Consider the following 12284-nt stretch of genomic DNA (forward strand, 5'->3'; position numbering starts at 1 on the left):
TTACATAGGCTTTTTTCGCTACAAATCATTACAAGTTAAAGCGAAACACTTAAGTAGATAGAATTGATCCAACTGATTGACTCCAATTGAACAATTTTCACATGAAACAAGTCAATGTTATCTAAGAAAAAGGAACAAAATGTTATTCAAGGACATTAAATTAGATTCTGAACTTACCATTAGATACTTCCATTACAATAAGTTTATATATAACTAAATTTGGAAAAATTAAATCAAAAAAATCAATAATATTTTAACGTTGAACTTAAAAATGATACGAATTTAAAAATAAACGCTTCTTATATTTCCATTGACACTAGAACAAAGACGTTTCTGTGTGTTGACACGCGTATTCCAAATGAGTAACCAACGCTCATTGAGATTTATCCATTTTTTGCCTATGTTCATTGTACGCGAAATATACGATTTTTTGCATGAAATACTCAGAATCCTGCGTCAATACTAAGACATTATTGCGTAAATTTGATCAATGCAAGTGAAACAATGATTTCTGCGTTCAAAAAAGGTGTAACTCAATCGTACAGTTTTGCCATTAAACTTGAAAGAAATTTATTGACTGGGCTTACCATTGTTTTGTAATGTTATATTTATAAAGCGTAAGAAAAGTAGACATCCTACTTATACCATATTGCATTAAAAGAGTATCTTTTCAAGATTTTTGAGAGAGATTCAATAAGCAGTGCAAAAAGTCGGTCCCGAAAAACCTGTTTCCGATCTGTGTCAAATTTCAATGTCCATTTTTCATTACATGCCATTCCAAGTTCCATTCAAGCAGAAGAGAAAAATACAAGATTAATGCATAATTTTTTTAAATCACATCTTTATTTTTCTGAATCCGATTTTGACGGAAAAAAATATCCTGAACGCTTGTAGAGTAGATTTTCAATACACTCGAAGTGTGTACTATGAGTAGGGATAACTAGAGAAATTAACAGGCAAGACTGAATAAAGCTAACAATTGAATTTATGGCGACTTGATACGATATATTTTCTCTGTTAAAGCGTTTTGAGGAGAACATTGCGTAGCTTACTGAAGTTAGCTACTTTGAGATACCAAGTTAGTTTTTGATTCTTTCTCATTGGCTGAATTTCAAATAAAGAGCTCGTGACAGCGCAATACAATTCATTGGAAATAACATTTTAATCTATTCTTCTACATCTAGAATCTAATACTGTTTGATACATGTATACTTGAGGTCGTAGAGAAACCAGAATTGACTGGCTTCAAGTCTTGATAGTTAGATGTTTATTAATTTTAAACTTGGTCACATTGCGGTTTTTTTGAATTCCACTTCCTTAATTTTAATGATATTACGATGTTGAGTTGACGCAAGTCGTTGGACAACTACTCTTGGTGGTGTCGATTCTGCGATTGTATACGGTCTCTTGTGAAAAATTATTGTCAGGACAACCAAAAGCAACTGTTGGTAAGTAAAGATATTAGTTAATTTGCGATCTTAAAATTTCAATTTGAATAAAAACTTACAGTTGCAGATATAAGTCCTACCATAAAGGTACAGGCTTCACCAAATTTATATCTCGCTACTAATTGGCCTCCAACTATTGGACCTATCGCGCTTCTAAATGTTTTGAAAGTTAAACAGTGAATGTGAAAAAATGTAGAAAAATTTTACATGAAGTGGAATATAAAAATCCATTTCAAAGTACAATAAATTAGCAAAAAGCGCTACTCACCCTAATGAGAAGATTGAGATGAATAAACTGCTAATTATTGATGCAGCTCCGGAATCGTCTTTCATATCTGATAAACTAGATAAAAGGAACGAGAAACAATGAGAATAACAATTTCGTCTAATTTAAGCAAATAGTTTGATTAGCAAATGAGACTTACTCTTTCTCTCTCATAGATTGTGAAAAGTTGGACACCAAACTAACTGAAGAACCGATACCAAAGAGAACTTGACAAACTATAACCAACGCAATCGACCTGAATAAAAGAGAGGACATGAAGTAATTGTCGACTGTATTCAAAGTCCGAAATTATATTTCTTGAGAGCATTTGTTAAAAAACTTACGGATTTATTGGTACAGGATACATCGGTCCGATAAAGACAAAGGCTAGTCCAGATAAAATCAAGCCGAAAATGTTTAGGAAAGTAACGTCTTTTATTTTTGGTACTATAAGGCCAACGAGGTAAGTTGTTAATCCATAAAATAAACCAGCAACCAAGAATATAACTCCAACAGTTGATGATCTGAGTTGAGCAAACTAGAAAGAAATCAATAAATTAGAAAATTTTAGCAATAATCATTATTCGAATTGACTGTGTAATTAAGTCCATTCAAAATGTGTTAATTTTGTATTTTCAAAGGGCTTTGGGTAAAATCAACAATGATAAATGATAAATAGTAATGAATCGTCTTCTTTATTTACCTCTCTCAAATGAGGCTCAAGACCGACATCCAGAAATCCAATAACCGTGCACGTAACCAATGTAACGAAAATGCTGATGAAAATTCTGAAATTTGATAATATATCAATAATTCCAACTTTATGATCCTCTCTATTTACATTTTCTGAAGGAGAAATTTAAATTGAGATTGATTTGTCTTCAATAATAACATTGAGTAATTGTCGCATTTACACGTATAGTGATACTCTTAAAGTCACGGTTTTGTGACCAAAGAGATACCTGTATGCCTATGAAATTACAGAGTCACTATTCGTGTCAAAGCGGAACAATATCTCAGCAAGTAATAATAATTTCTTCATGATATAATTGTATATTTTAAAATACCTTTTGATTCTGGACAGAGTACAAATATGAGTGGGAAAGAGATGAACATTAGGCCACCACAGACATAGAATGGTAATCCAAAGCCTCCAACCTAATAAAACACATATTATAAAATGTAAATCGTTATAGCTACAACGTATTTAAGTCGAACTAAGGGAACTCAAGGTATTACCATACCATGTAGTTAAATACTAACCTCATAAAGAACTCCTCCTAACAGAGGTCCAACAATCATGCCAATACCAATACTCATTTCAAGTAAACCCTGGAAAGTGGAAAATTAAAATTTGCTTAATTAGTCAGGTTCATTGTGCTAGATGTGACGCTGAATTGGAAAACTTACAAAGACTTGAGTTACATGGTTCGGGAAGAAAATTGGTATCGTGGCATACATTCCAGCAATCAGAGCAGCCATTCCTACCGATCCCAATGCTCTAACAATTCCACAAGATATCGCAAATGGATTTCCTGCAGGCACCCATGCTAATGCTCTAAAAAAGAAAGACAGGTTAAATCAATCACAATGACTGAAATGTTTAAGCAAGTTATTACCCAAAAATAATGACTCCAGAAGAAGCAATAATTGATCCTGATAGTAAAGTCAGTCTTAGTCCAATTTTTGGAAGCTAAATAAAATATCATAAAAATAGCAAACATAAAATTTATCATGAAAATGGTCATTTTAATTGGCAATCAGAACAAAATTCTATAGATTTATTTCTGAATCAAATTATGAATTCTTGCGAATGGTTAGTTTAAAGATAGTGCATAAGCACGAGTTCAACCAAACAAAAGGATAGCACAATAGATGGCAATCATTAAAAATTGAATAAAACCTCATCAAACCATCAACAATTCGTTTGGAGTTGAAGAAAGAAAAATTAAATAATACTTACAAAAACTCCAATCACAGGACATAATATGAATGCGATAATCTCCTGGACAGAAAACAGAAATCCATAAGTTGTCGGGGATAATCCTTTCAGCTCAGCCTTGAGATACAAGAAAAGGTTGAATGCATAATAAAGATTAAGACTACTTATTACTTAAGTGTTGATACATAGATACACATATTTAAACACATAATCACATCTTAAAGTAGCTCTTCTTGTACCCTTCAATTTGTTTGCAAATAAAGATACAGTTAAACAACCAAAAGGTAACAACTAGACATTTTGAAGTCGTCAGTTTCAAAGAGACAGTTTCGAGAGTTGACTAAAAGAAACATTGAAGCGGCAGTTTGCAAGAAGTTAGATAAGATAAATGATTGACAACCATTTTCAACTTTTTACTCATTGGCAAAGCAAATCAAAGAGTAACTTCACTTTGGGAAACGAACTCAGTGTCATCTCGTTTCTCATTTTTAAACATGAGAAGCAGTGAAAGCTGTCTTGATTGTTTAATAAACATTTTGCTTGTATTAATGTAATAAGTTTACCTCTTTTGGGAAAAATGGAGCCAAACACGAGTAAACAGAACCAGTAATTATGTTGATGTACGCATAAGTTCCCATCAAAGCGTAGTCTCGTTTGCTTAACTTATGACTCGATTCATCAACTGATTTATTCTCAAAGTTTTCCTCAGATTGATTATCGTTAAAATCCTTAACTGGATTGACTTGTTGGATGGACATGATGGTTGAAGATGGTCAGTAAATGTTGAGGTTAGTTGATCAAACATAAGGAGCCAAAAATTACACTTTCAACAAAAATAACTTTCTCGATTAATATCTTCTTTTAGCTCAATTAATTATATTATAATGCTATAAACTGGATTCGTATTTATCCTTAATTTTATCAAGAGTCACATCTTTGGGCATTTATCTTGATTTATACTTTAGTTGCTAAGCAATATCGCCAAAGGTTTATCAAAGTTGACATTTCTTGCTATTGTTGTAAAAATCTATGTAAGATCTTGAATATTTGATCGATAATGATTGATGGATGGAAAAATTCCATTCAAATGAAATAAACATTTCAATTATGCTGAATTATAAAATGTAAAAAAGTAAAATGGTAAAAAAACGCCATAAAAGACTAAAGTTTACTCTTTTGATTCTGTACGACTTGATGTCCACCAATCTTGAAGCCACTGTTCAAGATTCACTAAAACCCATTTTGGGTTTGCTCATTGTTCAACTGTTTACCAGGCATCCAGAAAATGGTTCTTGAGTCTAGAACCAAAATCAACAATCGAGTAATAAACACTAATTGGTTTGAATTTACGACACCAATTCAAGATGTAAATTTACTATTTTTAGAAACATTTACGGTTTTAGTAATCATTTACAGGGGAAATTATTAAATTTGAAGATTTCGAGTAATCATCAGACTAATTTCATGTTAATTATTTTACATTTCATAGATCGATCCCATGCTGCGAGGAAATGTTATATGAAAATGGTTTTGATGATTCAAAGACAAAGTTAACTTACTTTTCTGTGTTGGACTTTTAAATCAACATTTTGCTACAGATTGTGCAGAAAGCTTTAGATAATTGGAAGACTCATGGACCAGATTCAGAGTTGAAACATTATCTTTCAATTTGAGCTGAAAACTCATCCATTTCTGGCTACCTTTACTTTCCAAGACCAGATCTTGCAATTTTTTAGGCTAATAATCACAAAAGGTGTCGAGAAATAAATAAACAATGAAAAGCTTTTCCCTTTTATTCACCAAAAGTATCAACTTCCTCAGAATCCGTTTGTCCTCATTGATTATCAGACATATGCTTATCTAAATATAGACATCATAGGAAGTTAATTTCACTCAAATTGCAGGATATCAACTAAACAATTGTAATCTTTTGACAAGTTATTTGAACTCAGAACCTCTAAATCATATGATCACACCTTTACCCATTGAGCTAGAAAAGGCAAGATATTTTCAAAGCAAAATATATCCATATGTTTTTTTCCTAGACACAGAGCCATCTATCAGATCAAACGTTAAATGTAAAACCCAATACAAATTGTAAATTGTAAAGTTGATTAAAAATTGAAATAAAACGATCAGAAATGTTTAATCAAATTTGAACCTTAAAATATTCCAATCGTCAAAGTTCATTAACTTATCGACTAATTTTTCCTATCAACTTCATTTCAATTTTCCATTCTTTTTCTATTTTCTTGTTGTTTCTCGAAATTGTTTCACTCTGGGAATTATTTCAATCTGATTTGGTAAAAACTTTCCGGTTTCATTTCTGATTGCTGTTTCAATAGACTTTATCATGGAATGATTTTAATTTAATTTTGATTGTTGATATTATAGTTGAGATTAAATGAGATCATTACGAGCGATTGGTTTAATTCCAGTGAAAAAAGTAACCCCCCAGTTTGAATAAATTGTGATCATCATCTGGTGATCGCCCAATTATCAAGTAGATTTTTTTGTCATCAAGTCATTTCTTTAATCATCGTTAATCATCGCAATTAATAATAATTGATGGATTTTGGCGATCAAATTGCTTCCACTTTGATAGTGTTCTTTTGTTTCGTAAGATGGCGTTTACTTTTCACTGTTTAATTTCATTATTTTTTTGGGTTTATTTATCTATTCCTTTTCTCATAGGTTTTAGGAAAGGTTTTACCATTAAATTGATCAATTCTCATCTGATCGATTGTCACTTATTCGTGTTTTCTATTGTGATTTTTTGCTCTCTTTGTTAACCTTATTTAGTGGTTATTGTCAGTAACCGTTGGTTTTAAAAAATCATTATAAATTACACTTACTAGAAGTACATTGATCATCATCTTGTTTTGTTCTTCCTTTTCTTGTTGAAAATAAGCCCTCATCTATCATCTTTTACCATGTCTTACAAGGGAAGCTCCAAATTGAAAAAGAAACATCTTAAAGTTAAACATCAGAAAGCCAAAGTGTTCAGAGCCTCTGAACCTCTTCTCTCCGTTTTTATGTGGGGAATTAACCATACTATCAATGAGTTAACACATGTTAATATACCTGTCATGTTGATGCCCGATGACTTCAAGGCATACACCAAAATACGAGTTGATAATCATCTTTTCAATAAAGAGAATATGCCGTCTCATTTTAAATTCAAAGAATATTGTCCCTTAGTATTCAGAAATCTAAGAGAAAGGTTTGTTCTATCTTCTTCAAGTATTTTAAAAAGCCAGTGTTAAAACATATTCTTATCTGATTGTGGTGCCAGACAAATCTTTCTAGTTTTTTATTGTTCAATTTTTATCAACACTTAACTGTGATATCTACTCCTTTGCTTGATTAACTTTTTGTTATGAGTCTTGAAAGGATAAGAGATGCGGGAAGAAAAATAATTTTCAACAATAATATAGTAGTCCAACTATTCTCTCTTGATAACGCTTTTCTCTTGCTCTATTATTCATCTCCTTAGGTTCTGTATAAGTGACACGGAATATCTTAGAAGTCTTACTAAATGTCAACCTGAAGCGTTTGGTGAATCTTCTGGTCGTTCTGGGGCTCGATTCTATGGATCATATGATAACTTTCTTCTTCTTAAAACCCTTACTTCGGAGGAAGTTGAGCAAATGCACTCATTTCTCAAATCATACCATCCATATGTTGTTGAAAGACATGGCAAAACTTTATTGCCCCAATATCTAGGGATGTACAGGATAACAGTTGAAGCAACGGAAACGTATGTTGTTGTGATTAGAAACATACTCTCAGCGCCAATACCTATACACAAAAAGTACGACTTAAAAGGCTCAACTGTTGATCGGGAAGCAAGTGAAAAGGAAAGGGAAAAGCCATTGCCAACATTGAAAGATAATGACTTCGTTAAAGATGCTATCACTTTGCAATTACCATCTCAAGCGAAACAAAATTTCCTTACAATGTTAGAAGCTGATACAAAATTTCTTTCTGGTATGAATTTGATGGACTACTCTTTGTGTCTTGGTATCCACGATTGTGACAAATATGAGCAAGAACTGGTCGAATATGCAGCATCTGGAAATGCATGTAGTGAAGAAGATGACGGTGAATCAAGTGGAGGTAATCAAGGTTCTCTCCCACCCATACCTGGTTCTCCCTCTGCTTCTGGTACAGGAGATTTACCTATGGTACCAACACCCCCAGATTCACCCAGACTTCAACACAAAAGCTCCAATGCAAGTGAAAATGAACTTTCCAACAAAGGTCCAATCGATCCTAAACGAGATATTTATGCTATTGAAAGTAATCCAGGTTAGTTTTCTGATTGAATGCTGAATAAATAATGCATTCTTTCCCCCTTTTCTTTTCAACAATAATATAAAAGAAGAGTAAATAAGAGCTAACAAAAAATCAACCATTATTACCCTGACATTTACTCTTCACACATTGTGTTGAATATATCATTTATTTATAAAAAAACATTTGTATTTATGCTTTTTCGTGAGATTATAGGAAAATACTCATACATTTTTTTCTATTACTTTAACAGAAAGTGGTAAAAAGGAAATATATTTCATGGGTCTTGTTGATATTCTGACTCAATATGGTTTGAGGAAAAGGACTGCACAAGCTGCAAAGAGTGTCAAACATGGGACCTCCGCAGAAATTTCAACCGTTCATCCTGATCAATATGGAAAACGTCTTTGTGATTTTATTTGTAAATCCATTGTATAGACTAATCATCCTCAACTCTAATCATTCTTATTTCTCATTTCATACCTTTCCTGCTCTTCTTGCCCTTCTGCCTTTTTCTTTGCCTTAGTCTTATCATTTCGCCAAATTTTGAGTCATTTTTCCAATTGTACTGTTTTCTCTTCTCACCTTCTTTCATGTTTCTTTCCACTCTTTATTTTCCTGATCTTTTTCTCTTCTCTCTCTCTCTCTCTACCCTTCATTTTTCTGTTTATTATGCATTCTTTCACTCCCTGTATCTATTGATTGTTTCCTCTGTGACCACAATTTTCTATTCAGAGAGAATACATAACAAACATATACACACAATAGGAAAGCTAGACAATGGTAAATCTCAGCCTTGATAGCTTATATTACATATTGCTAATCACATATGAATGTCTCTTTCACTCCATATCTTTCTTTTTTGATAGACAGAATTTTGTTTATTTGACTTTCACCTTCCTTTTTTTATTGCTTCATCTGAATAATTCTTTCGTCTTTTTTCTCAGAGAAAGATAGAAATTAAGGAACTTTAGATTGAATGAAAATGAGGAGAAGCGAGAAGATCACAGCAACCCAAACATTCACCATGCGTAGTCATGAATGGCAAAGTCATTAAATTCAATTCGACTTTTTTTTTCTCTCTCTCTTTCTGTTTCCAAATACTTCTGATAAATTTTATCCCTGATCAGTAGTTTGATAGTATAATAATAATTATATAATTATATTATTATTATATTTCATCTTTAAAAAAATAATAAACTGATTCTAGTAACTTTCTTTCCAACCTCGTTAATCCAATTCAACGTATTAATATTAGATTGTATCAAAAGAAACAAAATTGTAAGCTGATAAAAATGAATCTCATTTGTATTAAGCTGAATAATCGACTTCCTAGCTGCAAATTACTAAAACGTTCAAATCAATTGATGGGGTAACAAGCAATGCAACAAATCAATTTGAACATCAACAATCAACAATAATCATCTTGATTCAAAGTAAACTCGAAAAAATCAAGAAAATCATTGCAGATTAATAATAAGCTAGTCATTAAACTAAATAATCTTTTATCCTTTTTCTTGGATAACAATCTGTAACCTTTATATAATCTAAATAATCTGTAATTGTTGGATGAAAGTTTTGAAAGCAGCCAAGCTACCTACATATTTGATTATAATAATCATTCAATGGACACCATATATTGTTCAAGTAACAATTTACATGTAAAATGTTTGTTTGCAATTTCAGGTTTTTTTTTGTCAAATCACTGGTAATTTAATAAATGTTTTTTTGCTATTGTATGCTTTGTGATGAAAAACAAAAATAAACAACCATTTTGATTTTAAAAACTGTTTCCCTGTGGAAAATATTGAATTTCAATATCTTTCAAGCAATCAGATTGTTTCACTTTTTGTTTCGTCAACATAAACTCAATAACAAAGGAATGAAAAAAGACCCAATAAACGATCAATTATATCAAATCTCAATAAAATGATTTATTTGCCAACATTTGTCAATTCACGTTTATAATTTTCTGTAAACGACTGATGTGATTGAGAGTAATATCTTTGTGTTACAGTAATTTACCTTTTAAATTAAAACGTTGCACAAATATAAAATCAATGAGATCATTAATGGGGGAAATCAGGAGGACAATTTGATAAATCAATAAATGATTCCTATGTGAATATCGATCAGCTGCTTTTTCTCATATTCCTGCTAAATTGGCTGCATTCCATGATGTAATGAAAACCATGAATTTAAAAACAAATGTATTGATAATATTTACAAATATGGTAAATCCTTGTGAATAAATGAAGTCAATTATCATCATTTGCAATCAATTGTCATCGTGTTTCATTCACAGGAATCAGATGTCATTTAATTGGAACCAAATCAATGGTAAACAAAAATTATCATCTATGTTGCCCATTATACACTCATAGCTGAGTAATCAGAAAAAAGGATATTTTTTGGATCAAATTATTCTGGTGAGAAAGGACTGAAAATAGCGAAATTATGGGCTGAGCAATTAGATTACAATTAATTTTATTCTTGAGAATTGGCTTAATTTCATATTGAGCTGCTTCTTAGAAGGCGTGATCTAGTCTAAACTTTAAAAGCACAAAAATCAAAGGATTCCTAGGAAGGCACATGTAATCCCAAGATTAATACCAATTCAGTTAGTAACAGGTTAATCACAGTTCTTTCACAGGCTATTAGGCTTATTTTTCTCACCCATTTCTCGTTTAAATGGATTTGTCAATGTTTAGTAACCATTTTAATCACGAGTCTAATCTGCCACGAGTTCAATTATCACGGTTCGCTAAACTGTTGTCTAACAATATGGGTGTATACTTATTCATCGATAAATCAAAAACAGGACAGTTTGATAACTGTTTTGTCTACTTTACAGTCACACATTTCACGATTTTAGTGTAACTACTGAGTTTGTTAGATGATCAATGCGAATTGGTGAAATTATGAAAACTGATTGATTGATTGATGTCCGAGAATTAATTCTTTAGTAGTTTAAAAACACGAGATTTGATTAATTCCTAACTAATGGTTTAAAACAGCTTGAAAAGCGCCTTTTTTGCGAATATTTCAAAGCTTTCAAGTGCAGCCATCTAACGAATTATAGACACATTTCATGATTATTTTCTTGTACAGGCCAACAGAGAGCGCTTTATTTAAAAGGCAGATTTTCCAAATGATTGAAAATTAAACTTTTAATTACTACTCATTGCCTAGTGAATAGTCAAATCAGTTAATCATAAGCTCAGATTAAAATTCAAATAAGATGGACTAAAGGCAACAGAATTTAAATATCAGTGAAAAGAGGAAAAGTGTAAATGAAGGATTGATTCAACTTATAAGGTGCAATTTAGACAAATTCAGTGCTATGTAATGATACATCTTATTCAATATTTGAGGTTTCATCTTTGTGAGTGACAAATGTTTACATTGAATATTATTAGAGGTAGCTTAAAAAGGCAATGGTAATAGTCAATGTTAGTGTAAAGAAGGATGTTATGAAATTGGGAGCGATTAGGAAAAGATTACCAAAAGTAAATCCAGCATCGGTTTTTGATATCTGATCAAGAAACATGTAAATCTGCAAGAAACAAAAATATTCAATCATTATTCATGCTTATATCGTTTTAATCTTGAATTTTACCTGTTGCTCCAAAATGATTGAATCTGTCTTAAATGTCAGCTCATACAATTCTTCCAGGGAATTTTGCGAGAAAGTATTAACAGCAATCATATTTGCAGTTATGTACCAAACTAGTATGGCATTGGTGAATGTGACGATTAAGAAGTAAAAGACATCAGAAAACTGTGATGATTTAAGGTGGTGAAAGAGGTGAATTTGATTCAAAACAGTATGAACTGCAAAGCGAACGTAAAAAAAGGTAACATAATGGCGTAAAAATTTCTCGGCAGATTGAGTTGCTTCCAAAGCATGAAACCAGCATTGACGGTAATACAGCAAATGCTTTAATAGAAGTCTTTGCTTGTTATTGTAGCAACATGAAACAATTTGCTTGTTAACAGATTCAAATGCTACTTGTAAACAAATACAGATGTCAATTAAAATGATGAAAATGAAAAAATGACCAACATAATGCGCTAAATGAAATATTATTGTAAATCGATTATAATGCCACGGTGTGTATATAAATTCAGGAGTCTTATAAATTAATAAAATTGACGCAAATATAAATATTTTGACGATCCTTTTCCGTTGAATTTGCTTTCTCAGTTTATCATAACTTGGTATGTTTAACAGCTCCAGTGAATCAATATAAGACCAGAAATAATCCCAATTCAATCTAAAAATGATGATAGCTTGTGTCAATGTTATGGTTAAATTTAACAGCATGGAGAT

At 31.6% G+C, this 12284-nt stretch overlaps 2 protein-coding genes across 2 annotated transcripts; one reads left to right on the plus strand and one right to left on the minus strand.

The window, feature by feature from the left end:
• Nucleotides 1-1143: 1143 nt before the first annotated feature.
• On the minus strand, nucleotides 1144-4525 carry LOC107371986 (MFS-type transporter SLC18B1). Its single transcript, XM_089265994.1, has 12 exons — nucleotides 4219-4525; nucleotides 3677-3772; nucleotides 3333-3406; nucleotides 3124-3271; nucleotides 2977-3045; nucleotides 2781-2871; nucleotides 2417-2559; nucleotides 2058-2251; nucleotides 1874-1969; nucleotides 1717-1791; nucleotides 1508-1601; nucleotides 1144-1442 (listed from the first exon to the last, which is right to left on the minus strand). Exons 1-12 carry the CDS (start codon nucleotides 4411-4413, stop codon nucleotides 1287-1289), a joined length of 1431 nt encoding a protein of 476 aa, XP_089122120.1. The 5' UTR covers nucleotides 4414-4525; the 3' UTR covers nucleotides 1144-1286.
• A 1834-nt stretch (nucleotides 4526-6359) lies between these two features.
• PIP4K (phosphatidylinositol 5-phosphate 4-kinase) lies at nucleotides 6360-9738 on the plus strand. Its single transcript, XM_015925678.3, has 3 exons — nucleotides 6360-6878; nucleotides 7152-7966; nucleotides 8205-9738. The coding sequence occupies exons 1-3, from the start codon at nucleotides 6589-6591 to the stop codon at nucleotides 8387-8389; spliced, it is 1290 nt and encodes a 429-aa protein (XP_015781164.1). The 5' UTR covers nucleotides 6360-6588; the 3' UTR covers nucleotides 8390-9738.
• The last annotated feature ends 2546 nt before the right edge of the window (nucleotides 9739-12284 follow it).

Source organism: Tetranychus urticae, chromosome 1, assembly GCF_039701765.1.
Source record: "Tetranychus urticae isolate SD_2017Ah chromosome 1, NJAU_TeUrti_SD_1.0, whole genome shotgun sequence".
In the NCBI taxonomy this organism is placed as follows: Eukaryota; Metazoa; Arthropoda; class Arachnida; order Trombidiformes; family Tetranychidae; genus Tetranychus; species Tetranychus urticae.

Coding starts and splice junctions, on each gene's coding strand:
- PIP4K (XM_015925678.3), top strand. CDS start 6,589: ATGTCTTACAAGGGAAGCTCCAAATTGAAAAAGAAACATCTTAAAGTT. Junction 6,879..7,151: donor TTCAGAAATCTAAGAGAAAG/GTTTGTTCTATC, acceptor TCATCTCCTTAG/GTTCTGTATAAGTGACACGG. Junction 7,967..8,204: donor TGCTATTGAAAGTAATCCAG/GTTAGTTTTCTG, acceptor TTACTTTAACAG/AAAGTGGTAAAAAGGAAATA.
- LOC107371986 (XM_089265994.1), bottom strand. CDS start 4,413: ATGTCCATCCAACAAGTCAATCCAGTTAAGGATTTTAACGATAATCAA. Junction 3,407..3,676: donor GTCCTGTGATTGGAGTTTTT/GTAAGTATTATT, acceptor TATTTTATTTAG/CTTCCAAAAATTGGACTAAG. Junction 2,560..2,780: donor ACTCTGTCCAGAATCAAAAG/GTATTTTAAAAT, acceptor TTTCTCCTTCAG/AAAATGTAAATAGAGAGGAT.